The following is a 26,815-nucleotide window of genomic DNA, read 5'->3' as shown; positions in this document are numbered from 1 at the left end:
GAACACCATCAAGACTCCACTGAACAAAGAACGTCTGACCGGAAATGCTTACGGCACCCATCACATGGTTGGGCAACTTTCCTCTACTGTTCCACCCCTTCTGCCTGTGCAGCTGCCAGAGTTACCTTATCTTTATCAGAATCACAAAGGAACACTCTCCTGCTTATTTACAAGGCTAAAATGACATCTGGTGGCGCTCTTCTCTGAGAACTCAGTCACTGTTCCTGGAAAATGATTCAAAAACACAAACTTTTGCGGGGCAACTGTAGGAGTATTCTTGTGCATGTGGTAAGTGCTAACTGCTGATGTTGCTGAAATGTTCCACTAGTCCCTATAGCCTCACAATGTTTTATTCATTGTCCTGTGATCAATTCAAAAAAGCCATCTTTTAAAAAGAATTGTTTTAAAGTGTTTATCTTTTATTTGAACATCCAAGAAAGAATAGGCATTCACTTCCAAAGGGGACCATACATCCTATCATGCCTGAAGGTGCTTAAAATACAGTGAACTGTGTTAAAGTTAACAGGATACATCATTAGTGTGTTCAAAAATGTAAAATGGTGACATACTACCAGTTCACCTGGGTAAGGAAAATATGGCTAAAGTGCTTCTAAAGGTATCTATTTATTAAGTATACTGACCAAACTTTAGACATTTTACTTTGACCATAGAGAGTATTATTTGAAAAAAACAATCTTCATTACAAAAGTATATCTTTAATTAGGAAGTAAAACCTACATCTGTATTTGCTAGCAGTACCAACTTTAAATATTCTAGCTGCAGCTGACAACAGAAATTCTAACATGCATATGTTGTTGCGTAATAGCCTCTTTTTCCTACTTGGGTATGTTTGTAGAGACAGAAAGGTCTCCTGACCAATTGTGCAACAGAGCCCCAAGATATTAAGCTTGGAACTACTCTCTCAGACTTAACAAAATGTTCATCTTAATTTCTATCACATTGAGACAAAACATTCACTCTTTAGATAATACAGGAGAGACTAAAGAACATGTCATAATAGTCAAATTTGCGCCAATGTTAAATCTATCCTTTTAAAAACATGTATTATTGTGAGGCCACAGGGATTAGCGTAACATTTGAACAGAATCAGCAGTTAGTACTCAACGCACATGCACAAGAATACTCCTACAGTTGCCCTGCAACCAAGAAGCTAATAAAAGAGCCAGGCTTTTCAAATGAACACCTCGATGATGACACCATTAATTATTCAGCAAAAATAAATGCTTCATTAACTTGTCTTCCCACTGTTAAAGGATAGGATGAATTTACCTCAAGGCAGCAACTCAGATATCAACATTCCCTTACATTTTAGAGTTCACTATGCAGAAATACCAGAAATAAGGTGACTTAAAACTCAATTTGTCTGTAAAATACACTGGCCTTTGGAATCCAGAAACCCACTTGGTCCTGACTGCCCATTACTTAATCTTCCTTTTGTTACTTGACCTTTCTGGATCTTGACTGAACTCATTTGTGAGACAAAAGAGGAGATCTCCAAAGTTTTTTCATCTCAAATATGTTATGATTTATATTCAACAATTATTTTTCCAACTCTTACCACACACCCAAAATACTGAGGTCACGCTGAGGTATTATTTGCCTAAGACTCTCGTAAATGACTCAATAAGGGATCAACTCCATTAGTGCAGTGGCCGGCATTGAGTGATCAGCAAAAATCTCATTGAGTATTTCTATGATGTCACGGCTGTGCTTTTTAACATAACTTGAATGTATGCCTCTTATCTTAAAAAATTACAAATTATTTGTTTGAAACAATCATCCTTTTTCTGTGTTTTATTTGAGTCCATGGAGGCTCAATGTGTTAAACAATGAATGCTCAGCACTGTTTCTGAAATGCTGTTTTCCCCGATCTTTTCCCTGCCGGGCCTTAGATGATCAAATGAGTGTTCAATGATCTCCTTAAGCATCAGGCCCCTCCCCCTATTTAATAACTCTTTATGGAATAATGAAAATAACCCACAAAATTGCAGCCAAATAGCTTGCCAAACAACAGGCTGTAATTAATCTCTTTGCTTTGCCCCAAACTCAAATTGCATCTCAGAAATTGTAATAAAGACAGATCTTCCAAAGGGCAGAGGCTTCGGTTCTGCTCTAGTGACCAGTTAACTACTTCCATGACGCATAAACACATGCATGTGAGCTTAGCCACTGCTCCGGCCATCTGCAGTGGCAGACTTCCTAGCCCCTGTTCCAACAGCATGGCTCTCAATGTGCCCATGATCATCAACCCCTGTAATTCTAATTGTAAGTAGTTTAAAGTCTTCCCTGCTTTCTAGTTTGCTTACTGTGAAATCTTTAAAAAAATTAAAATCTTTACCAAAATGAAGGGTAAATATATTCAAGAGATTACAGCTGAAAACTTATTCTGTTTTTAAACATGCACTGCTAGAACTTAGAATTCACTCAACATATATTAGGGTCTATGAGGTACCTACATTGCGATAGGCATTGTTAAAAAACAAAAATAAATATTTGTGAACCTCTTAAAGGATTTTAAAGATTGCAGATGGCAACTTTCCTATAAATCAGTGGTTTGCTACATTAGAATCACCTAGGCAGCTTTTCCTCCTGGTGTTCAGGACACATCTCAGACCAATTATACTAGAATCTCCAATGGGAGAATCAGGCATCAGGAGGCAACGTCCCTCAGGTGGTTCCCATTTGTAGCTGAGTTTGAGAACCAGTGCTCTAGAACAGCGTTTCTTAATCTCAGCACCATTACATTTGGGGCTGGGTAATTTTAAGCCATAGGATTGCCCTATGCATGGAAGGATGTTTAAGCAGCATCCCTGACCTCTCTCCACTAGATGCCAGTAGCAGCTCCACCAGTCTGACAAGAAAAATGTCTCCAGATGTTACCAATGTCCCCTGGGGGCAAAATCACCCACATGAGAACTGCTCACTAGAAAGAACATGTACATTAGGAAAGGAAGTCCCATATACTCCAGTGATGATTTTCCCTTAAGTTTTCATTCTCATATTGTAATGACATTTTCCTAGGTTTGGAATATATTTGGGGCTGGAAATTGGAAAAAAAAAAAAAAGCCAACAACTTAAATATAGACTCAAAACTTCATCACTTGCAGTTTCTGTACTTCAAACCACCACTCCACCATGAAATTAAGGACAATAATACTGATCCAACAAGTCTGATATATTCTAGCTACCTCACAGAGGAACAATATTGAAATGTAATAGAAGATCACACCAATCACTTACCAATCACAACTCTGGTTAAACCACCTAAAATATTATTACTAAATTATGAGAACTGAAAAAAGAAAACTTCCTTTTAAGGACAACAAATATACACGAGACACCATTCCTTCCATTATCCAGCAACACCACACAGTTCTTCACTGGCTGGCCCTGACTTTCTGCTGTGGTGCTTAGGGCAGCTGTGAAAACTCCACCCTGGGCAGAGCAACCAAGAGGAAGCATGAGCTAAAGGGCACCTGGACTCTTCCTTTCAGACACTGGACCTGAATCAAAATTTAAAAAATAAACCTAGATCAGAGTGGGCCCCAGAGTACGCAGTCTGATATCTTGCTAGGTACAAGATTCCTAAAGGGCTGGTTAGCTCAGGAAAAAAAAAAAAAGTGTGTGTGTGTGGGTAGGGGGGAGATGAAATATTGAAAAGGTGGGAAGAGCAGTTCCTCTTCAAACTTTGACACATATGCGCGTAGGAATCACCTGGGCTCTGAAGCAAATGCAGACTCGGACTCAGTAGTTAGGTTGTGCTGCTGCGGCTGCTTGGGACCACAAGCCAAGCACAAGATTCTAGAGTGAGCCTGAGCATTTATCAGGTAAAGGCTGGTTCAAATCAACTCCAAGAGCCCCTGGTATGAATGACCATGGGACTTTGTGGACTGACTCTATGTCTATTTGCCTTGGATCCATTTTTAGCATGAGCAAGCCACCCAATCCCATTAGAACAAAGTTCATAAAGAAGAAACCTAAAAGACTTCAAATCTTCCCCACCACATCCACAGAGGCTTTGAAGGCTTATCTTTCAAGACAGGGACTGTAGACTCCATCATCCTCAGCACTTCCCTCACTGGCTTTCCAACTTTATCTTGGACAAGTGAACCATAGAGGCTTTTATACTCTGGTAAGCCTCATTCAGGGAAAAATTACCCCTTTATAGATCACATGCTTGGACCATAAGTTTGGACACTACCAGTGGCCCAAAGTGCACAATTTTGAAAATTCATGATTAACATTTCAAAGGCAAAGCTTATGAAGCTATCTGGAATTCTGATCCCATAAGAATATTATATAACAGAATAAAGGTTTTACATTTTGTTAGGAGATAAGCTAACAAAATGAACTAAACTAAAACCACGCTTAACTGATATTTTGGTACCAATTGTTAATAGAACTTTGTTCAGCCAGTCCTTGTAGAAGAGCCCATTCCATTCGTGACTTTTTTGTGTCCAGTTTGTCAATACTGATATGCAAACTAGGAAGAGAAAGAAGGAAGCTGGGTGACCAAGGATGTACTACACTATTCTCAAGGAAATAACTCTCTCCAATACAAGCTATGGAAAAGTACAGAAAAGGCCCAGAAACACGCAAGTTGGGCTTTGGTAATAAAATTCTAGTACAGTATTGGTTCTTCAGGCTTGAATTTTACATGCTTGTCTAATCTACAGAGCAAGCTTTCTGGGGATATTAAGCTAGGGTTAATCAGTTATTGCTAAACTAACCATGCTAATAAAAAATCAACATTTGAAGACTAATTCTTATACCACAGGGCAAAACCCATAAGTGACTCATAGGAAAATCTACCTATTGTACCAGGAGCTTTGAACTTGTAGCCCACAGCTAAGTATTTGTACAGGCTTTAACCTGGAAGCCTAGGCTGAGGGTTTGGGTCCTAGCTTCTTCCTTCCCTGGCAGTGACCTTAGGGAAGTCCCTTCACCTCTCTGGGTTTGTTTCCTCATCCATAAACATGAGGATAGTGGCTCTACTTAATTCAGAGTTGCTGTGAGACTCAGATGAGAGAAGTGTTTATGAAAAGGCTTTGTAAATTTAAGTGCTATAAAAAAGTTCAGTAAATGTACACAAGGCTCATTAAGCATATATTTACAGACTATTTTTGTTATAAGTGCTATCTATTTTTGGTTAGGCTGTTTCCTCAAATTCCTGCAAGTCCTGGTTCTTACTATGTATGGCTCCCAGTCCTCCCTGCCCTCCATGCAGTGCCAGACCATACTTTCGGTTAAAACACAGTATCTGACCTAAGAAAAGAAGTCTCAAAAACATTGCTAAGCAGTTGCTTCAGCTGCCTAGTCCCTTTCATCCCGAGTCCCAGATGACGCTGGGAAACAACAAAACTTTCCAACACCACCTCCTTTCTAATTCTTCTTATTCAGTCCCATTTTACTATAGGCAAAAAATGACTGTTATAAATAAAAATTGCAACACTTTAATAGTCCAGCAAATATAATAAAGATACAATACGAAATCATTTAAAAATAATTCATTACACCTTATGCTTCTCTTTCCCAAGAGACTGTAGGACTAGCCCATGTAAAAAAGCCTTAAGAAATCAGTAGGGGGCAGTATGTTAATTACAACTTACAGGTGGGAAAACTCAGGCTTTGAATTTTAAGTTTCATTTGTCCTCAAAATACCCCTGTGTTTACGTAAGTAACACTTATGTTATTTTGAGCCCTATTGTTTAGGATAACACTAATAAGCTGCAGCATGTTAATATTCAAAAATTCCAGTACTAACCTATTTGAAGGAAAGGCAAGAAATTCACATTTTATGCAAGCAGCATATAAGAAACACTTGTGGTTTTTTCCAAACCAAAAAATAGAATGTTAACACCACTGTCACTTTCACACATTTTTGTGTGATCTTTGAAAGTTTCACAGACCAAGTAATGTTTTGTTTCCAAATGTGAATTCATTGTAAATGGCTTGTCATTGTAAGGGGCTAATTTGACAGCACTCAAGGTTGTGGCAGTAATTGCCCTTACTTGTTAAATATTCTAGCAGCATTTGCTGCAGTGTTGAAAGTTTTACGATGATTACAAGAGGATATTCATTTTTTTCCCCCTGTGGCTCACTTCATTTTAGTTTCAGAGCATTTAGGAAAATGGTCCCTGACAGGTGTGAACTTCAGTTTTAAGAGAATTGACAAATAAAGTAAAAAAGACAAAAAAAAAAAAAATTCAAGAATGAAATACACTGGGGAAGCTCTTCAAGTGAAAAATGTTAGCATTCCTTCAGACCACATGAAAATGTGTGCCTCCCCTCACATCCCCTCCGGTGTGGGGATGGCATAGACCTGTATAAACCCAGGGATGCAGGTGACTGAAACTAGCCAGCCAGGTATGTCGAGGCAAATGTGACTGAATCCCAAGGCCATGCTCTGCCAGCCTAGGCTCTGAACAATGGTATCTTAACAGAACGATAATCCACAATACAGGGAAGCTTCCGAAGGCTACCTATTATGGGGACCAGCTGTATGCTTTAGAAAGAATCAGAAACCCCCATCTTCTGAGTTATTTTCCAATTATGTCTATATGGGGTCTCAGCCTAAAGGAGCTTCTAGGTCAGTTGATAGAATCTAGAAGTGTTAGTTCTTTGAATACCTAACTACTATACTGACTTCTGATAAGAAAGATTAACACATTTTAATCTGATCTCTGGAGTTACAGGCTCAAAACATTGAACTTAACCCATTCAGCTGAGGCAGGAAATAGTTCTCTATTTCTTAAAGACTATTAGATTTTGTCATACTCCAAAGATTAGTTACAAAAGACCCTTTCTCTCAGGAAAATACTGGTTCCATGTGCAGGAAATAAGATACAAATCCACCCTGCCAGTACACCCCCTAGTGGAACTTCAGCATAGTACAGTTTGGGGGTCCAAAAACATCCCAGGTATTTAGGACTTTCCCAGGTCCAGTGGCTGTAACTCCACCATAATAATGTCTTCTACTTATTACTGAGCATACGAAAACAAGCCAGCAAGCAAACATAGCATGTCATCTGCACATTCATCCATATAGGCAGATATCTGAATTAGACACATGCAAATAGACTACTTATTATAATTGAAACAGGCTTAATTTTAGTTTCTGAAAGAACTAAAGCAGAAAGTTTAGATGAATTTGCTATTAATATTTCTCAAGACAAAACTTAAATGTAAAGGGTTTCCTACTTAAAATTCTTCTAACTCTCAAGTGAGGCTATTAAATTTTCTCAGATTGTCATGGCTTAGATATATTCAAGTTACTAAAATCGATTCACTAGAATTTGCCAAAGATCTCGAAAATCTGAAGCATGATCAGAGTAAAAACAAATGTAAGAGAAGAGAATAAGCAGAGTAAGAGCAGTTAAGTATTAAACTATAGGGTTCGTAGTGACCCAATCCTGCAACGAATGGCTAAGGACTCTGCTGGGGCATTCTGCATTCAGTCTTTTTGAGAAAGCTATTCAGTCAGTGTTAGTGTTAGTATTAGCACAGGCTACACAATGCTTCCACTTTGACATATCCTAGAGATTAATTTTTATTTGGGCAGATAATAGATAAAGCCTGGGATGTAGAAATAATGAAGCAGAAAACAACAAATACCAACTTTGCTTCCTTCCAGGAATTGAGATAAATAGCACAACTCACTCCATGATCAAACAAGAAAGGGCCATTCCCTGAGCTGAGAATTTCATGACTATTTTACAGGGACTGCCACCTTAATATATAAAAATATTAAGTGAACATGAAAATATTTTGAATTTGTTTTTCTCAGGAATAGTGACAGATTTTTTTTTCTGAACTATTTAACTTCTGTCGTTTTCAAGTAAAACAGGACTCAAATGGCAGAACAGCCAAGCAGAGGCTCTTGTGTGAAACATAAGTGTGTGCAAGGCTCTCTCCAGGCACAGTGAGGAGTCCAGCCCATCTAAAGTTTACAGTAGATGAGGGGATAAAATAGGTGTCGACCTGGAAAAGCAGGTGGAAATCAGCTTTGGAAGGCACAGGATGCCATGCTAATGAGCCTGGACTTCACGCTGTGAGCAATATGGTCATATAAGGGTTTTAAGCAGGCAGATAACAAACTCAAGGCTGCTTAGATAACCCTAGGTTGGAAACCCAAAAGTGAACGCAGGAAAAGAAGATCAGAGGCACTTTCAAGAGTCCACGCAAGAGGTGATGGAGGCACACAGGAGGAAGTAGGAAAGGAAAGGGGGGATCAATCAAAGCACAAGGGCCCAAGAGAATGGTCAGGATTTAGGGACCAATGAATGAGTGCAGGCTGGAGAGGTGAAGATAATGCTGATGTTTCTAAGTCTGGTGACCACAGAATGCAAGAAAGAGCAAAGAGGAGTTTGTTCAGTTTTGGATATGCTGCTTTAAGAGAATGTGTGGTGCAGTCAAGGTAGTTGTGTGAACTTGGGAACTATCCTAGAGATCACAGTTGAAGCCACTGAAATAGATTACCCAGCTAGATGGAGGTTCTGAGAAGAGGTCTGAGCGTACAATACTAAACAGTCATTACAAGTTGGAGGTGGGGAGGCTAAAAGGATTCGGAAGGCACACAGAGAAGCACGACAAAGTGGGCTTATCATGGAAGCTAAAGCACTTGAGTTTCAAGGAGATGGTCAAGAGGGTCACATTCTGTAGAAAGACGAAGCTGCACACTGGATTTGGCAACGAGGGGAGCGCTGCTGTTTTCTTCATTTAGGTGAGAAATGACATTGGTTATTTAGGAGTATTTTTTAAACAACAGAAAAACAGACACAGATTAGAACATATTGAAGATGTTGGAGAACTTTTTATCTGATGTAACGTCTGGTTCCCTATTCACACCAGCTACATAAAGTGATATTTTATCATGTCACAGATTTTGATTTCTAGTAGCAACAGATTTGGGCCCAGCATGTAATGTATCAAATACAGAAAAACTCAAAGTTCAATGAGCATGTGATCCTATTTTGTGTATACAGGTATACAGTCCCAGGTACCAAGCAGTTCCTATCAAAAGAGATGTTTTATTCGGTTTTCAACTGTGACTACAAGAATAAGATAAAATTGACCCCAGGTCAATTTACAACTCTGTTTAAGACATTGAAAGTACTTCTAAAGTTCAAACATTGTTATACATGACATATATTTAATAACAGAAACCAGTTCTAGTGGAGACTTTTAAAAATAGGCCATGAATTCCAAGTGTTCAGTAGCTATCTTAAGATAGGAAATCAATACTCTCTATAAACTATTTAGTCTTACACCTATTATGGTAAGGAAGAAGAAATACTGGCCAAATATTTTTATGAATACTTTAGAAATGAATGTAGGAAGCCTTGAACAAAACTAGGTTTCTGTAACCAGAGAACAGAGGAATGCAGTATGTGAGATTAAAAACCAGTAAATCACGTAAGAACCTAAACATTAATGATTAGGGACCATTCATGAGATATTAGGTACAACCGCAGCACTAATGTCTTTAAGTGCTACATTACTCAGATCTAGCTGGTGGGCTTTTACTTTTCCTGGATAGATTTTAACTAAATAGACTTTAGACATTTGGATATAGATAAATGCTTAATTCAGTAATTAGTATTTTAAAACTGTGAAACCTTTTAAGTTAAGTGGTCTATTAATTAACTACCAATTATCTTGTCTGACTACCATATCAATAGAAGTAAATTACCTACTAGCTATTTGACAGATTTAGTCCTTTACCATGCAAAAATTCTTCAGAATATAAAAGGCCTGGAGTTAAATGCTTTTGCTTCCCCCTTTTGGTTAATCAGGGATCAATTTGCTGCTCACGTATAAAGGCCAAATGCAGCTCTTTGGTCAAAAAGGATCTACAGATAAACTTTGGCTTTTAGAAATAGCAAGGTAAGATTCTGTTCCTCTTAAAAAATAACAAGTAAAGCAATGTTAGTATTTTGAGGGAAACATGGGTTTGCATGGAGACCAACTTTCCATATTTCAAAGTAGAGTACAGAGAGGTATTTTTCTTTTCCTTTTCTTGAGACAGAGTCTGGCTCTCGTCACCCAAGATGGAGTGCAGTGTTGCGATCTCAGCTCACTGCAGTCTACGACCCCTGGGCTCAAGGCATCCTCCTACCTCAGCCTCCTGAGGAGCTGGGACTACAGGTACGTGCCACCACGCCCAGCTAATTTTTGTATTTTGGTAGAGACAGGGTTTCACCATGTTGCCAACCCTGGTCTTGAACTCCTAGGTTCAAGCAATCCACCCTCCTTGGCCTTCCAAAGTGTTCGGATTACAGGCTTGAGTCACTGCACCCTGACCAAGAGAGGTATCTTTCAAGTTTTTGCATCTCACCCAGATACAGACAGCCCACATGAATAATTTCTTTGCTAGTGTTAAAGTGCATGACAGTGCATTCATTTTCCATGGTCTTGTACCGGGTGTTTCACAGTAGATTATGCTGACTTGAACCTACCCCAAATCTATCACTGAGTCTTGACTGGTGACCAGGAGAAGGTTCCTAGGAGAGCTACTGGTAATGGAACAACACTGGAAGAAGAAGTGTCACAGCAGACTGGAAGGCTGTACAGAATTATGCCAGGCTGAGGAAAGGCTTCCAAAGGGTATAGAAATGGTACACGGTTAAGAGGGAAGGAAAGAATTGCTATGGGGGTCCTCTTTTTGAGGACTGATCACTGCTAAATAAGAATGACTGTTACACATTCAATGTGAGCTTGATTCAAATAGGCATACCAATACCAGCCTTCTCAAGTCACTATCCTCACACCAATGAGCAGAGTTCTAACACAAAATAGTAAAAATCAGAACACATGTGGGACAGGAAGAATGGAAAGTTATGTAGGAAAGCAAAAGAAAATGTAAGTGATAACAAGGGTGAGACAGCCCTGTTTTGCAATAATGGTCTCACACAGCTTTAGTCCAACACAGTGCTCACCTTTTCCTTTCTTTGAGATGGAATATTGTTTGGTCACCCAGGCTGGAGTGCAGTGGCACCATGTCTGCTCACTGCAACCTTGGCCTCCCAGGTTCAAACAATTCTACTGCCTCAGCCTCCTGAGTAGCTGGGATTACAGGCTAACACCACCACGCCCAGCTAATTTTTTTGTATTTTTAGTAGAGACAGGGTTTCTCCATGTTGACCAGGCTGGTCTCGAACTCCTGACATCAAGTGATCCGCCTGTCTTGGCCTCCTAAAGTGCTGGGATTACAGGTGTGAGCCACTGTGCCCGTCCCATAATGCTTACCTTTTAAAACTTCAGAACATAGATCCATGTGAGTATTCTCTGAATAGGTTATCTTCTAAATATTTAAGCCTATTATTATCAAATATTTATTGAATGACTTAAGAATAGAGTTTTGTTCCAGGCAGAGGAAGATGAAAGATGTATATAACAAACTGCCTTCAGACAGCTTGCCATCTACTTTGGGAGAATGATAACAAATGCTGTGAGAGATTAATGGAAAGGAAAGAAAAACCTTAGATGAGTCATTTAACCCCTGCTTCACTGGAAAACAAAGGGTTGAACAAGAAGGTCTCTGGATTCTTGCAACTGTAATATCCGAAAAGGCCAGAAGTGCTGCAGTGGGGAGGAAACGTTATATTGAGACTTGAGCTACACCTTAAGACACGTGGAATGGAGGAAGAGGGTGTTTCAGGTAGGGGGTATAGTATGTGGACTGGTTTGGGAGTGCCCACAGCTTTTCAGTGAAAGTCCACATGGTTTTCTATTTCACTCACTTTTGCTCTGAGTCAGGATCAAAATACTATTTGTTATTTATGAAAATAGATATTAACTGTTACTTAAACATTTGGCTCAGGATGGTCTGTTCAAATGACTGAACAGTTCTTTTCTCAGCTGATGGACTTTTAAAAATGTATGGGGTAACTTCCGCACCCGGATACAGTAAAAAGACACACTCATTATTTTTTCTGGAAGGAAAACACCACATGCCAATGTCAACATGTTTGAAAAGTTGCCACCAATGCTTCGCCTAAGAGGACTACTGGAAGGGAAGCTGAATTCAGGTGGCTCTTGCGACGTTCTTTAACCCCTGTTACAAAATTCACTGTAAAAATTATACTGAGTTTTCCTTTAAATTTTGGTTGCTGAATCAGAACTTCTCAAAAGATTTGTAAATTTCAGCAAGAAGTCAGAAATTCCAACTCTAAAATGAATTTTCTGACTCAATATTGAAAATAAATTCTTAAGTTTAGATGCTTAGGGGAAAAACAGCTGGAGAATTCAGGAGCCTCCCATACTTTAATACAAAATGATGTCATTACCATCAAGGCTTCCAAGAACTCCCTAAATTGTGTGGTTAAGCAACATCTCAAAGCACAGTGATGACTCTAGGAAGGTGCTATGCTCCTCCTTGGTATACAGATTCAGGTCCAGAATAATTTTCCTATTTAGAGATTTGATTTGACTTCCTCCTTATGTTAAAAAGTAGCCTAATATTAGAAAGACGGTATATCAATTTATGTGCATTTTCAAAGCTAAGGCTATGAAATTTTCTGTGCGTTACACACATTAAATTAGCACTCATTTTATTGGATGTATTCCTGGAGCTGGTTTCTTGTTTTAAATATTTAACTGCAGATTGCATGGGGTTTCTTAAAAACCTGATTACATTTGAAATTTTACAATTAAGCAAAATAATCATGCAGAGAAAGTAGGCAAGATGACTAAACTTTAGAATACCTTGTGTAGGTAAAAGTTTACAGTTATGTAATCTTGTATCATCTTAGTCAAAGATGATTGGAGAAAACAATCCCAGTCAGTGTCTGCGGTTCATAATGAACCTACTGATAGTGCTGTAACTTGTTTAGGGCTGACTTAAATCAATTGCAGTTTTTATGGCAGCTTCATCTTTATCATTCTTCAAATAGGAAAATGACATTCCACCTCCCACTTATGTATGTCTTTTATTTCAAATGGTAGTTGTTTTACTCAGGAGTAGTCATAAACACACAAGATTCTTGATAAATTCTATGTCAAGTTTATTTGGTTGGACTGCCCTTTATTCATCTAACCCGTCCCTTTGACACCAGCTGCCTGTTCCTGGGGACCCTGCCACAGCCAGGACTTTAATTCAGTTCCCCACCCCCACTGAACACAACACACATCTACAGGCAAGCTGAAGTTCCCCCAACTGTATTTGGTGATCTCCTTACTTGTTCAAAACATATATAAGCTCAGGTCATTTATATATTCATTTCTAGAGGTTTGTAAATGAATTAAATAAAGTTCACGTTGGCCGGGTGCAGTGGCTTACAACTGTAATCCCAGCACTTTGGAAGGCTGAGGTGGATCACCTGAGTTCAGGAGTTCACGACCAGCCTGATCAATGTGGTGAAACCCCACCTCTACTAAAAATACAAAACTAGCCGGGCGTGGTGGCGCATGCCTGCAATCCCAGCTCCTCGGGAGACTGAGACAGGAGAACTGCTTGAACCCGGGAGGTGGACGTTGCAGTGAGTTGAGATCACGCCATTGGACTCCAGCCTGGGCAACAAGAGCAAAATTCCATCTCAAAATAAATAAAGAGGCCGGGTGCAGTGGCTCACGCCTGTAATCCCAGCACTTTGGGAGGCTGAGGTGGGTGGATTACCTGAGCTCAGGAGTTCGCGACCAGCCTGGACAACACTATGAAACCCCATCTCTACTAAAATACAAAAAATTAGCCAGGTGTGGCGGCATGTGCCTGTAGTCCCAGCTACTTGAGAGGCTGAGGCAGGAGAATTGCTTGAACTTGGGAGGCAGAGGTTGCAGTGAGCCAAGATCGCGCCACTGCACTCCAACCTGGGCAACAGAGAGAGACTCCATCTCAATAAATAAATAAATAAAGTTCATGTTTAAAAATAAAACATCAAAATAAGCTCCTCCAAGAGCAGAGAAAAGGTTTGATGTTTGAGGTGCAACATTTGAATAAGCACCTCTAAAGCCAGATTAAGTTTTTAAGCAGTTGCTAAAAAATTAATGAGGTTTAATGTGACCTATTTAGGAGAAACAGTTCTTTGTTGTGTTCTATTAGAAGGCTAATCCGCCTATGGAAAAAAAAAAGTAGAATCCTATTTCTTTATTCCTTCTTTATTGAATCTTATTTGTCTACAAAAGTAAAGGGAAAATACTGTGAGGAAAAAGAGCACAAAGTGGATCAGCAGTGTGCAGTTATAGGGGAGAGAGTCATACCTACTTTTACTGAAGACAAGTTGAACTGAAAAACTGGGGTTACCTTTGCCCCTAGAGCAGCAGAAGGCCCTGCCCCGCTCCGTAGATCCTGACATTGTTTAATGGTGAGAAGTGGACATCGTTTAAATCCCCAGCTTACCAGGTTTCACCACCTCACTTCCCTCTCTAGGGTTCTATCAGGGTGATATTTGCGAGGCACTGTCTAACCCAAGAGAGTCCTGAGGCGTCCTCCAACAGGAAGATGCCCTGGACCCTGTGGATGGTCAGGGGATGCGAAGTGACTGCCAGGGTGGCCTGGCCACTCCCAACAGAGCACAAATGTTGATTTCAGAATCTTTGGCACTTTCCAAAATGTGGCTGAGCAGTAAAATTTGGAAGCCTAAATCCTGACTTTAGGAATTCATAAGAACAACCAATGTTTTATAAACTCAACAGAAAGTAAAATAAACAAACCCAGGGTTTTACGCTCCCTCTTGTTATTTTTATGGCAATCTTTCAAACTAGTTCAAAATGTTCAATCCTCTGCCCTCTCAAAAATACTGAGTTGGGGGGTGGGGGTGGGGGGGACAAAACGACTAATAGTAACCAGCATACACTGCAGTTTACCATAGGTAAGAGCTAAGGAGATCTCGCGGTGAAAGAGTACAGGTTCCTTTCAGGCTGGCACTGAAGTCTCTCTCCTTCCCAACCTTCTCATTGAGGAGGGCCCAGCAAAGAAAACAAGGATGTTTATATTTACCCAGAAATGTGCATGGCAATTGACCATCATGGTTCTCTCAATGAGCTCATCAGGACATTCCAGAAGGTGATGCCCAGAGACCACACCAGCATTATTGACCAGGACTGAGACTTCGCCAACCTCCTTGCGGACTCTTTCAGCCGTCAGGTAGACATTCTCCCTCTTCCCCACATCACAGGTGTACGTAAAAACCTGCAAGTTACAGTGGGGCAGAATTTCTTCCTCACCATTTCCAGCTGTCCTCAGAAGTCCAGATGAGGAGAAAACATGCAAAAGAGAAGGGAGTGCAGAAAGTGAGTCACATGGCGATCAGTAGGACAAAGATCACACAAAACAAAAATACTACAGTGAGCTTCAAATTTCTAACGCTGCAAGGCTTGCCAACGACTGAGCTTTACAGCTGCCTTCCTCCCATGAAGTCTTTGGGAATTACAGCAATTTACTGGATAACTTTGCTTAGGGGAAAGCCGTGTAATTGTGACAAGCCCAATACAAGTAGACCACATGGGATCAGCTCGCTGGAGCTAAAGACACCTGCAAAGAACTGATCTCAGCCCAGAGCTCAGAGAACAACACACACTACACACTCCTCTTTTTTGGGGAAACAGTGGCCCAAGAGAAACAGCTCTTAGTCTTTAGTATGAGAACCCTCAAAATGGAAACTCACTTCAAGACTCACAAATCAAAACTGCAATTAATAATCTAAATTCATCCAAAGCCAAGAAATGAATCCACAATTTTTAATGAAGAAGTAGGGGTCACTGACTTGTTCTAACTGGGCTAGCTGACTCCTCTAAGAAGTACTCTCACAAATCAAGTTACAGGTAAATATGCAATTTTACCACATAAGAACTTGACAATTTAAAAACCAAAATCGGTATCCTGGAAAATGAATACCCTTATCTTTTAGGTTTTGGCAGGGAGCACAAAAATCTGTATTTGCTACCCCTCCATACCACCAATGAAAATGGTACCTTTTCACCCTTAAATTAAAAACGTAGGTATCAATAAGTTTGGTGATAAACTATCAATACAGGGGAGAAGTGCCCAAGTCAATTTTCTCCGTACAGGTAAATGTTTTCCCTAAAAACGAAAAATTTTGTTAAAAAGCAAGAGCCATTATAAAATTTCCTGGACCAATATTTATGGTTGGTTATGGACTTTGCTTTGGCTTAAAAAAAAAAAAAAATCTCAGATTCAAGTTAGTTAATAAGTATCCAGAAATGCAGATTTCCTGGGGTGACCAAAAACATGCAAGAAATTTACAACGAAGCCTAAATTCTCCAAGAGCTTTCTGTTAGGAAGCAAGGCGTCTTTCAATCACGCTCAGGGAATGTAACTAAAGCACTTATCGCTGGCGAAACAATGTAATTATGTTCCTCAGGCTAAACTTATAGTGAAATCGTCAATACTGCCCTCGTTTAAGGGGTTCAGACCACAGTAACACAGACACTTCTTCAGTCGAGTCAGAACTTCCCAAAGACACTTCAGTTTCCCATCGCGCCGCTTCTAAGTCGGAGCGAGACATTTCTTTGGGATCCAAACCTGTGGTAACAAGTTCCCTCCGCCTTCCCTACCCCAAAGGTCTTAGGAACCCGCCGCCCCTGCCTCGGTAGTCCCCAAAGAGACCGAACCTCCGCGAGGACTGGGCACCTTCTCCCTGGTAATACAGAGGTGATCGCGTTCCTTTATCAGGGAGCAAATTCCACTCGTCTCCCAAAAGACCGGTGGGGTGCCCCTTTCCTCCGCAGCGGGGCTGACCCCACAGCGGGGTTTGGGGCCTGCCGTGGTAGGGCGCGGGGTGGAAAGAGGCTTGACCCAACAATGCGCCCGCGCGGGTCCGGGTTACCTTGCAGCGCGGCGGCGTCGGCCGCCTCCAGGTCGCGGTAGATGTGGCGCACCATGCCAGCCGTTTCCTCGTTGCTCTGCGTGTTGATGTCCCACAGCACCAGCAGTGCCCGGCGCCGGGCGAACTCCAGCGCGAAGAGGCGGCCCAGGCCGCTGCCGGCGCCGGTGATGAGGCACACCTGGCCCGCCACGCTCTTCTCCTTGGGCCGCACCAGCCAGCGCGCCGCGGCCAGCACGAACGCCCAGAGCACTTTGAAAGTGACCACGAAGAACTCCACCACGATGTTCATCGCGACGCCCGGGGCCCCGCACGAGCCCAGTGCCTGCGTCCGCGCCCACCCCGAGCCCGGCAGTCGGGCTCCCGGCCCCGGCGCACTTGTCACAGAGGCCGGGACGAGAAGGCTGCGCCCCGCGCCCGCCCCGATGTGCCCGCCGGGTTGGAGTGCGCGGCGCGGCTCCCTGCCTGCGCGGGGCCACTCCCGCCCGGGCTCGGCGCTGTGGCCCCGGACTGTGCCCGCCGCGGCAGTCACCCGGCTCGGCGCCTCCTGCCGGCAGCCGCCCGCCCGTCCCGCAGCGCCCAGCCGGCCGGCTCCGCTGCAGTGGCGGTGACAGCCGCGAGTTAGACGACTCGCGCTGCCCTCATGGCCAAGCAGCTGCCGCCCGAGCGTCCTCGGAGCCGGCGAGCCTGCTCTCTCTCACCCCCGGGGAGGGGTGCGCAGCGGAGGCGGCACGGGCCAGCCGGTCGCCGCGGGGGTTGTCAACTCGACCCAAGTTGCGAGAGGGTGGGAGAGTGGGGTGCGGGGCGGTGGAGCGCCAGGAAAAGGAGACTCGCTCGGCGCAGGCGAGCGCTGCCCAACGCCTTGCAGCTGCCCCTAAGGGCTCGCGTCCTCCGGCCCTGAACTCCCCGCGGCTGTCACTCGGGCACCGGGCTCCGCAGCACAGCCCGCTTGCAAGTCGGAGCGCTCCGGGCCGGCTCTGAGCGGGCTCCACGCTCCGCGCTATATAACCCCGCGACCGGGAAGAGCCCGCGCCAGCCTCGGCATCGGCCCTCCCTCCGCCCGGCCTCCCCGCCCCCGGGCGCACCCCGCCCCCGGCCCAGCCCCCCGCCCGCCAGCGTCCGCAGAGCCGAGCGGGGTAGCCCCTCTCACACGGCCGTGGCCGCAACCTCAGCCCTCCTCGCACCTCCCTTCGCAGCTCACGCCCCCTCCCGTGGGGTGTCCCGGCCTCCGCCTGCCGATCTCGGCAGTCAGCAGAGCCCCGGCCATCTTCCTCCGGCCGTCCAGTCCCCGCTGCTCCCTGGCTCGCCACTTTTCGTTAACCAGGGCACTCCGGACCGCCCCGCCTGCGATCAGGCGCTGCGGAAGACAGCCCTGTGGGCTGGCGAGACGACAAGGACCTCGCGGCGCGGCGAAAGGGGTGTAGTCTGCTACTACCGCGGCAGGGAGCTGGGAGGGCGGCCAGAAGTGACTTCGAATTGCAGCTAGCCGTTTGGAACGTGGCCCAAAAGGCTCGCATTTTCCTGGCTGGAACCGCCGCCGCGGTGCTTGCCTGCGGTCCGGATCAGGCGTTGCCTTGCCGCCGGGCGGGCGAGGAGTCGTGCATGCTGGGATTTGTAGTTCGTCCCCATGAGGCTTGTCCTGGGAACATTATGGGGAGGAACCCGAGCCTAATCTTGTCAGCGCAGCCTGGAGATTAGGACCCGGAGTTGCCGAGGTGTCAGCATCCTTTGCTCTTGAATTGATTAAAAAGTGTAATCAAATGCATATATTTTCTTCAAACAAGTTTTACCCGAAAGTTGGTTGAAAGAGGCTAAATCAGGGAGTTGTTAATTTTGCGTCTGCAAGGCGGCTTTTTAGTTCTGGATTCTTTTCCGGCTTATTCTAAGACACCTATGAGTCGTGGGGCTTCTCTTTCGAAGTCTTTAAGTGGACAGTGCGCATGCGCCAACTTCCTCTTTTTCCGGCTGGAACCATGGAGGGTGCGGAGTAAGTTTCACGGCTTCTCGAGAATCCTTCTCCATCTCCAGAGCCAGATACTTTTTGAGTCACTTTTTCTCTCTCTGGCTGTAGCTTGCACCTTTGCCCACCTTCCTGCTTGTTTGTGACGCTTTGTGACACCAGTGGGGAACCGAGGCTAGGATGGGGATGCAGGCGGCTATAGGACAGAGGTTTTGGAGATCCCGGGAACGAGATGTCGGGTTGGAATGTGTGTGGAACCCGTTGGTTGGCTGACGGCCCAGTCCTCAGTAGAGGGTCTTTGCGGGTAGGCGCAGAACCTCAGAATTGGGTTCGTCCTTGGCTGGTGCTTAACTCAGGCCTCCCTGCCGCTAGGCCTTTGCTTTCAACATGTGGATCCTGATTGAACCAGGGTGGTGGTGGCTTGCCTTTTATTTCTGTTTTTATTTTTGCGCTTAAAGTCCGGGGATGAGTTCCTTGCAGCAGTCTTTAAGCTGGGATTTGTAGTTCGTCCCCGTGAGGCTCGTCCTGGGAACATTATGGGGAGGAACATTTTGTTATTCGGCTGTTGGTGTGTTTTTTGTTTTTTTTTAAATTAGTCGTCGGAGGCCGGGCCTCTTGGTTGAAATAGGTAAAAGCGTATTGCTATTGTGTCATATTTGTGATTGGGTTTTAGGCAACGTGGTTGGTGTTAAAGGTTATTGACGGAGCTAAAATGTGCATCCTACACTGTAGCATACCAGAGCAAGTAAAGTTATACGAGTGACTAAAGTCAGTAACAGCATTTCTGTTAAACAACACTGCTCAGTACGGGAGTAATACAGCACTGTGAGGTTTTGGAGCTATTGATAAGGTTTTTGCTTGTTAACGTTAGAGAGAAGAAGAAGGTTCCTGCTGTGCCAGAAACCCTTAAGAAAAAGCGAAGGAATTTCGCAGAGCTGAAGATCAAGCGCCTGAGAAAGAAGTTTGCCCAAAAGATGGTAAGTAAACTTTTTGAGGCACTAGCACATAAGGAGACGCCTTGTTGGGATTGAGAATGAGATGAATGTTCTTGGCAAGATTTACTTCCTAACTGTACCGAGTAATTGCTTAGCTTCCTAATGTTACAGTCTGAAGGTGGTGGGGGATGTAATTGCATACTGTGGCAAGAAAATACTTAAAGGAAACGTGTTTTCGTTTTCTTTTTAATAACTATCATTGCTAATTGTGATTGAGAGCTAAAAATCATGAATAACTGATGATTGGTTTTCAGCTTCGAAAGGCAAGGAGGAAGCTTATCTATGAAAAAGCGAAGCACTATCACAAGGAATATAGGCAGATGTACAGAACTGAAATTCGAATGGCGAGGATGGCAAGAAAAGCTGGCAACTTCTACGTACCTGCTGAACCCAAATTGGCGTTTGTCATCAGGATCAGAGGGTAAATTCAGTTTTACTGTATTCAGGTTTGAAAGGGAGAGTTAGCACCGGTAAAAAAACAAACAAAAAAACTTCACATTACTTCTCGGAGCCCTGATTCTGAAACACTGGAGTAACAATATTTTAGGGGAAGCTAGAACAAGGAGGGTGGTGATCACTAATGGTTTAGTTGCGAGCCATGTTCCTCACGCTCCTATCCCTTCTCTTAATCGAATACAGAAGTTCAGTGTGTAACGTGAGAGGATTCCTGTCTGTTTAGGTGTAGGACTTGATATTCCAAACTATAATGGTTAGTATTAATAAAAATTTCGATGAAAGGCAAATGCATTTCTGGTCCCTTTTCACCATAGTATCAATGGCGTGAGCCCAAAGGTCCGAAAGGTATTGCAGCTTCTTCGCCTTCGTCAAATCTTCAATGGAACCTTTGTGAAGCTCAACAAGGCTTCGATTAACATGCTGAGGATTGTAGAGCCATATATTGCATGGGGGTAAGTCTCTTTTCTCCTTTGATTTCTGTTTGGTAAATTGACTATGTGTCAACATGAATTTTATATGTTTTAACAGTGGTCACCTTATTTATGTTTGCTTTTTCACTTCAGGTACCCCAATCTGAAGTCAGTAAATGAGCTAATCTACAAGCGTGGTTATGGCAAAATCAATAAGAAACGAATTGCTTTGACAGATAACGCTTTGATTGCTCGATCTCTTGGTAGGTTGTGTTTGGGGGAAAATTTGACCATGCGATAACTTCCTATCCTCTTGTGGCTGTACATTTCTCACTATTGTGAATCTTCATATATTCTCTGTGATTCTTGATTAAGCGTAAAGAAAACGTAAGGCGTGGTTTCATTAGCTTGAACCTTATCTTCATAAAGCCATGCATTTACCTTGTTTATTCCTGGCGTGTTTTTATCTCACAGCCTACAGTTGCTCTTGTTGGGTGTCCTAAAGTCTATCAATTAATTCAAAACTTTTTGCAACTTTAATAATCTTAACCTTAAAATATTTAGGTAAATATGGCATCATCTGCATGGAGGATCTGATTCATGAGATCTATACTGTTGGAAAACGCTTCAAAGAGGCAAATAACTTCCTGTGGCCTTTCAAATTATCTTCTCCACGAGGTGGAATGAAGAAAAAGACCACCCATTTTGTAGAAGGTGGAGATGCTGGCAACAGGGAGGACCAGATCAACAGGCTTATTAGAAGAATGAACTAAGGTGAGAGACCTCATCCTGAGAAAGGTCGAGTTAACGCTAGAGCGCAAGTGCTGGTAATCTTGAATACTTTTCCCATTAAATATTGAGGGGGGTCTGAATTTTAATCAGTGCTTTTGTGGGGAGCGGCATCAACTGTCCTAATGATTACGGTTGGTTTGTTTACTTAATGATTACAGTTGGTTAGCTTTTGAGGACCTTTCTGGAGGAAAGGAAAAGCCTGTTTGGGGGAGTCTTTAAAGATGGAAATTGGGTGATCTTAAAAATGTAAACTCAATCGTTACTTTTTAACTGTCTAGGTTATGTTAATTGTTAGCTGGCTAAAGTGTTTCCTAATGGTTTTATTTTTTCCTTTCAGGTGTCTACCATGATTATTTTTGGAGTCTCGTCAGTTTAATAAACAGTACCTGCTCTCAAAATGAAATACATTGTTGTATTTGTGATTTTTTTGGTTGTTAGCCTGCCTCTGTGTTCCCTTAACTATTGTGGTAAGTCTGGTGTGTGATAAAATTAAGCCAAATCATCTGCCTGTTTTGTGCAAAATCAGGGTCGAGTCTGTGAAAAACATCTCTTAGGTTTTTAAAAGGCTTTTCTCTACAAAAGATTTTGTATTTAACTGTGCTGAGTGATTCAAAATGGGTTTATTCTAAGCCTGTTTCACAAGCATTTGTACATAATTTGTAGGTACAGTAATCCAACTTTGGTTTATGGAAAAAATTGAATTCAGTTTCTAAAATTTATTTCTTGGGCCTTCGCTTGTTTATAAACTACCATATAAATGTGTTGTTTTTCTTTTGCCTTCCATTTTTGTGTTCTTGTTTTGCATCTTTTGCCATACTTATGAGAGTTACTAATAATTGTTACATACTGTGGGTATTATGAAGGAAAAAATGAAATTTGTGCCCAGGGATGCAAATTATTTCAGAGCATCTGGTGAAATTAATGGGCAAAAACTTGAGGGTTTTGGTATTTTATAAATAACTCCTTTATATTTCATGTATTGTCTCACCTAGATTAGTGAACAATGTAGAGTGTAACATGAAGTATATAGAATGAAAGTAAAAATTTTTGTGGTCCTCGTTTAGTTATGTCAAAGGTCTGATGCACTGTGAAACAGCTCCCTTAGTAAATATTTTGGTACTACTGCACCATAGTCATTTATTGCTTTTTAATATTCGAAAGTTGCTAGACAAATAGAATTTCTTTGAGTTCTTCATCAGTGGCCTCTGCAGGGTCAGAATTAAGACTAATGATGGGATGAATTATACAGATGGCATATTGCTTAATCTAGGTGCAGATGGGTGGGTGCATGAAATGTGGCAAGTCTTGGGATAGGAGTAAGCACTTCATATACAGAGTGATACTTAGCAAAGCTTTTTTTTTTTTTTTTGTTAAATTGATGGTCTTTATTTTTTAAAGCAGTTTTCATTTCACAGTAAAACTGGAAAGTAGAGAAGGTTCCCATATGCCCATTGTCGCCCAACTCACATGTCCAGTTGTTGTGTGCCCAACCTCCTGTTGACTCCTCACCACCATAGTGGTACATTTGTTACAGTCAATTAACCTATGTTGATAGATTATCACCCAAAGTATTTAAAACTGTTTCAGCTGGTCAGGGAGGGCTAAGATTGTGTAAGAATACCTAAAATGAAGTGAGCAAAGTATTGACTGTATAGCCTGTGTGGCCTGGGGCCAGAGAGGATGGGGAAATGTGGGAGGGGTTGCAGAGAACCGGGATTCCCATAGAGAACTCTTGAGAGTAAAGTGGGATAACAAGTCTGCTTTTATAAGAGGATTGTGAGGAACAGTAATAGGTATGAAAATGTTCGTGAGCTGGTGGAACCTATTCAAAAGCACATTCACCTGATTGGGAAACTCACCTCTTATAAATGTCATTACTTTCAAGGGATCCTCTGGAAGGCCTAACCAACCTTAGGGGTTTGGGCACCCAGTAGGTTCTACAAGATTTCACCTCATATATGTTTGTTTCCTGTTTATCCTTCTAAGGTTTGGCTTTCTCTAGTGGATCGTCCCCTAGCTATCTCATTTTTTATAAAGTTGTCTTGGACTCAGTGTCCTTGAACCAGTGTTACCCTAGTAACTTCTTTGAAGGTTCATTTGTGGTTGGCTGGATTAGGAGTGTTGGCTTTGGAGCCAGACTGCTTGGGTTCATATTTAGTCTCCACTTGTTTATTAGCTTGGGCCAATAAATAATCTCTGTCTCGGTTTCCATATCAGCAAAATGGAGATAATTGTGCCTAATTTCATAGGATTTTAATGAAGATTAGATGTTACATGTCATGTAAAATGCTTAGAGCAGTGCCTAGCTCGAAAGTGTTCGATGCTGCTGTGCAGTATAGCTTCAGCACTTAATGTGGGCATACAACAGTGAATTATGGAAATAGCCTCTGCTTTCAGTTGTGGGTCTAGTGGGAACACAAGCAACAGATACAGTGAAATGAGTGCCTTGGGGATGTATAGGATGTGATAGAGCCTCCTGCGGGTGTCTGGTATCTTTGGGCCCACCTCCATGTGAAGATGACAGCTTTCTGCTCCCACTGTTTTTCCTTACGGATTTGGTGTCAACGAGCTAACACATTCCTCCCATAGGTGTACCTCCCTTCTGTTAGGTAGTAAACTTTAAGGCCAGGCCTTCTAGTTTCTGCCCATTTGCTGACATGTAGTAGGCACTCACTGTTAAATGAATGTATTAGTTTTCTTTTGCTGCTGTAACAAATCACCATAAACTTAAGTGACTTAATTTGTTTTAACTTTTCTGGAGGTCAGAAATGTAAAACAGGTTTCACAGCCCAATCAAGGGGTCAGCAGGCCTGTGTTCCTTCTGAAGACTAGAGAAACTTGTTTGCCTTTTCCAGTTCTAGGAGCCCCTTGCATTTCTTGGCTCGTGGCATCTCTGCTTACATCGTCTTTGATCTTCCTCCTGCCTCCCTCTTAATATAAAAACTTTTGTGATTACATTGGGCTACTTGAATAATTGAGGATAATCTCTCCTTTTCAAAATCTTAAGCACATCTACAAAGTCCCTTTTGTTGCTACGTACAGTAACATATTTACAGGTCCCTGTAATTCGGGCATGGAAACTGGGAGGCCCATTTGATATTTTATTTCTGGCTCCCCAGTTATATTCTTTGTTCAAAAGTGACTTCAGCCTCCAGATCTGGGTACTTGGCTTTCTCATTCTGGAAAAAGGTCTTTTCTGACACACGTCTTCCTATATCACCTTTTTTCATAGCATTAATTGCTATCTGAAACTGTTGACTTGCTTTTCCCAGCCGTTCTCCAATGTAAGGTTTGAGTCTTAGCTTTCTCTTTTCTGGCACTTAGAACAATACCTGGTGCATTGTAGGCACTTCACTTTTTTAAGGGAATCTAACCTCATCAGCAAAATAGCCATTTAAAATCTTGAGACTTCAATTACTGGCATATTGTAGTCCTTGAGTATTTGGTGATGGGGGATGGCAAAAGGAGGAATGGGATAGAGTGTGGATTTATGGATATATATCTGTATATATAATTTACTTTGGAGGACTCAAATTACATTTTGTATGAATAATGATTTGTAATACTAGAAAACCATGTTAGGAGAGTACAGTAGATATTTCATGCTGTGAAGGTTGGAAAGTTTCACAGAAGAGGTAGAATTTGGTCACCTGAAGTGTCAGGTAGGGGTGTGATAGCACAACTAAAGAGGAGACCATTTAATAAACATTTGATCACTTGCTGGGTGCCAGTGTATCACTTGATCCACATAATCCTAGGTTAGTGTTTCTCCACTTTGATTGCAACCCCAGAACTGAATTCGTAATTGGTTTTGGGATGAGCCCTAGACTTTTTTCTAATTAAGTACTCCATGTGATTTTTAATATGCAGCCTAGTCCTTGTTAGGTGGGTTAACTTTCCCTCACCCAGGATCACATAACTAAGTAGTGGGGCCAGTGTTACAATTCCAGGCCTAATTTGAGTGTTAAAAAAGTAACCAAGTGACCTAGGAAAGGTTAGTGTAGAGCTTAATAAGAATGGAGAAAAGTGTGTTGAGAGCAGTTGCAGGAGTTTTTGTGGGATCTGAAACCATATTACCAGGGATAAGCTTGCAGCTCTAGTGGGGAGTCAAGTCATGAAGGTAGAGGCTTTATATGATAACTTTATCTGGCAAGAGTACAGATGCTAAGACCCACTGTGCAAAAGGTGCTAGATGTCCAAGCCAGAGAGGGCACACACACCTAACCTTTTACAAAGGAACCAAAACAAAGGAGTCAGAACATGGAATTTGGGCAGACTGGTGAGGGAACTCCTGGTCATTTACCTAATTTGGGCTAGTCAGGAATTATTAACTGGCTAACATTTGAAAGGTACAGCTCATCAGTACTCTGGAAAGCCTGGTTATTTTGAACCTGAAAAATAAGTCTTTGACACAAGCTGATGTGCAAACAACCCAGAAAATTGAATTACACCAAACTTGCCCAACTGCCCCCTCCGCGCCCTATACATGCTGCCTGGTGCTGTTTGCCATTGGGCACCTCACCTTGTGTCACCACTGACCAGTGTTCACCCAGTCTTGATTCAGCTCGCTCCCCCACCTCACCCCCATCTCCGGCAGCAGCGACCTGAAGGCAGAGGCACTAGTGCTGGTCGAGGAGTCCCAGGGGCTTCCGCTGCCCAAGTTGTCCAAGCACCTATCATGGCCCTGAACCCAAACAGGCCCCTTGCCCTATGGAACTGAGGCCCGAGTCCCCGGGCGCCTAGCAACTGGTGCGCGTCGGGCAGGCAGGGCTGCAGCCTCGGGAGACGCTGGCCGGGCCGGGCCCAGCGTCGCCGGGCTGCTGGCCGCGGGGCATGCTCACCCCAGGAGCGGTGAACGTGGGAGCTCGCGGACACCTGCACCGCCTGTCCAGCCCCGCCTCCGTGGCCAGCCCCGCGACAAGGCCGGACTGGGCCGGGGGCTTGGGTGGGCTCCGGCCTGCCGCTGGCTCCCACACTGCCCGCTGTGCCCGCTTCCCCAGCCACCCCTGCTGCCGGAGCCTCCGACCTGGGCCCCAAGGGCCAGGATCGCAAAGAAGTCCCTCCCCTCGGTGCAGCTGCGGGCACAGTGAGTGCGGACGGCTGGCCCGTCTCAGGACGAGCCCTGGCCAAGGAGCGGGAGGGCCAGGGGACTTGCCAGGTCAGGGCTGGATGGGAGGTCGGGTCCGCAGGTCATCTAGTCCCACTCCCTCCCACGAAGGGGACACTGAGGCTCAGAGAGGCACGTGGGTCACTCTGAGGATGCTCTAGGTGCACTTTATGATGGGAGCTGGCAGAAAGGCCTGGGCATGAGGACCTGAGGAAGGCTACCAGGCGGGGTCGGGGGATGAGATTGAGGGAAGCGGGTCTGCTTGCCGGATCTGTGTATTCTTTCTGCACCCC

At 43.2% G+C, this 26,815-nt stretch overlaps 2 protein-coding genes across 2 annotated transcripts in view; one reads left to right on the top strand and one right to left on the bottom strand.

Annotated features, from left to right (window-relative positions):
* The window catches only part of RDH10 (retinol dehydrogenase 10), a 29,892-nt gene extending 12,098 nt beyond the window's left edge, over window positions 1-17,794 (bottom strand). The window contains exons 1-2 of the mRNA XM_008000873.3: window positions 16,806-17,794; window positions 14,957-15,192 (exon numbers count right to left, since the gene is read on the bottom strand). Of these exons, the coding sequence (XP_007999064.1) occupies window positions 14,957-15,192; window positions 16,806-17,094 (525 nt within the window). The 5' untranslated portion in view covers window positions 17,095-17,794. The remainder of the gene's footprint in view (window positions 1-14,956; window positions 15,193-16,805) is intronic.
* Window positions 17,795-18,667: 873 nt separating this feature from the next.
* RPL7 (ribosomal protein L7) lies at window positions 18,668-21,818 on the top strand. Its single transcript, XM_008000874.3, has 7 exons — window positions 18,668-18,789; window positions 19,634-19,739; window positions 20,012-20,178; window positions 20,528-20,665; window positions 20,777-20,886; window positions 21,188-21,397; window positions 21,753-21,818. The coding sequence occupies exons 1-6, from the start codon at window positions 18,743-18,745 to the stop codon at window positions 21,394-21,396; spliced, it is 777 nt and encodes a 258-aa protein (XP_007999065.1). The 5' UTR covers window positions 18,668-18,742; the 3' UTR covers window position 21,397; window positions 21,753-21,818.
* Window positions 21,819-26,815: the final 4,997 nt, after the last annotated feature.

This window comes from Chlorocebus sabaeus, chromosome 8 (assembly GCF_047675955.1).
Source record: "Chlorocebus sabaeus isolate Y175 chromosome 8, mChlSab1.0.hap1, whole genome shotgun sequence".
Lineage (NCBI taxonomy): Eukaryota > Metazoa > Chordata > Mammalia > Primates > Cercopithecidae > Chlorocebus > Chlorocebus sabaeus.
The sequence above is the reverse complement of the archived record's forward strand: the minus strand, read 5'-3'. Positions and strand labels throughout refer to the sequence as shown.

Coding starts and splice junctions, on each gene's coding strand:
- RPL7 (XM_008000874.3), top strand. CDS start 18,743: ATGCGCCAACTTCCTCTTTTTCCGGCTGGAACCATGGAGGGTGCGGA. Junction 19,740..20,011: donor AGAAGTTTGCCCAAAAGATG/GTAAGTAAACTT, acceptor ATTGGTTTTCAG/CTTCGAAAGGCAAGGAGGAA. Junction 20,666..20,776: donor GAGCCATATATTGCATGGGG/GTAAGTCTCTTT, acceptor TTTTCACTTCAG/GTACCCCAATCTGAAGTCAG.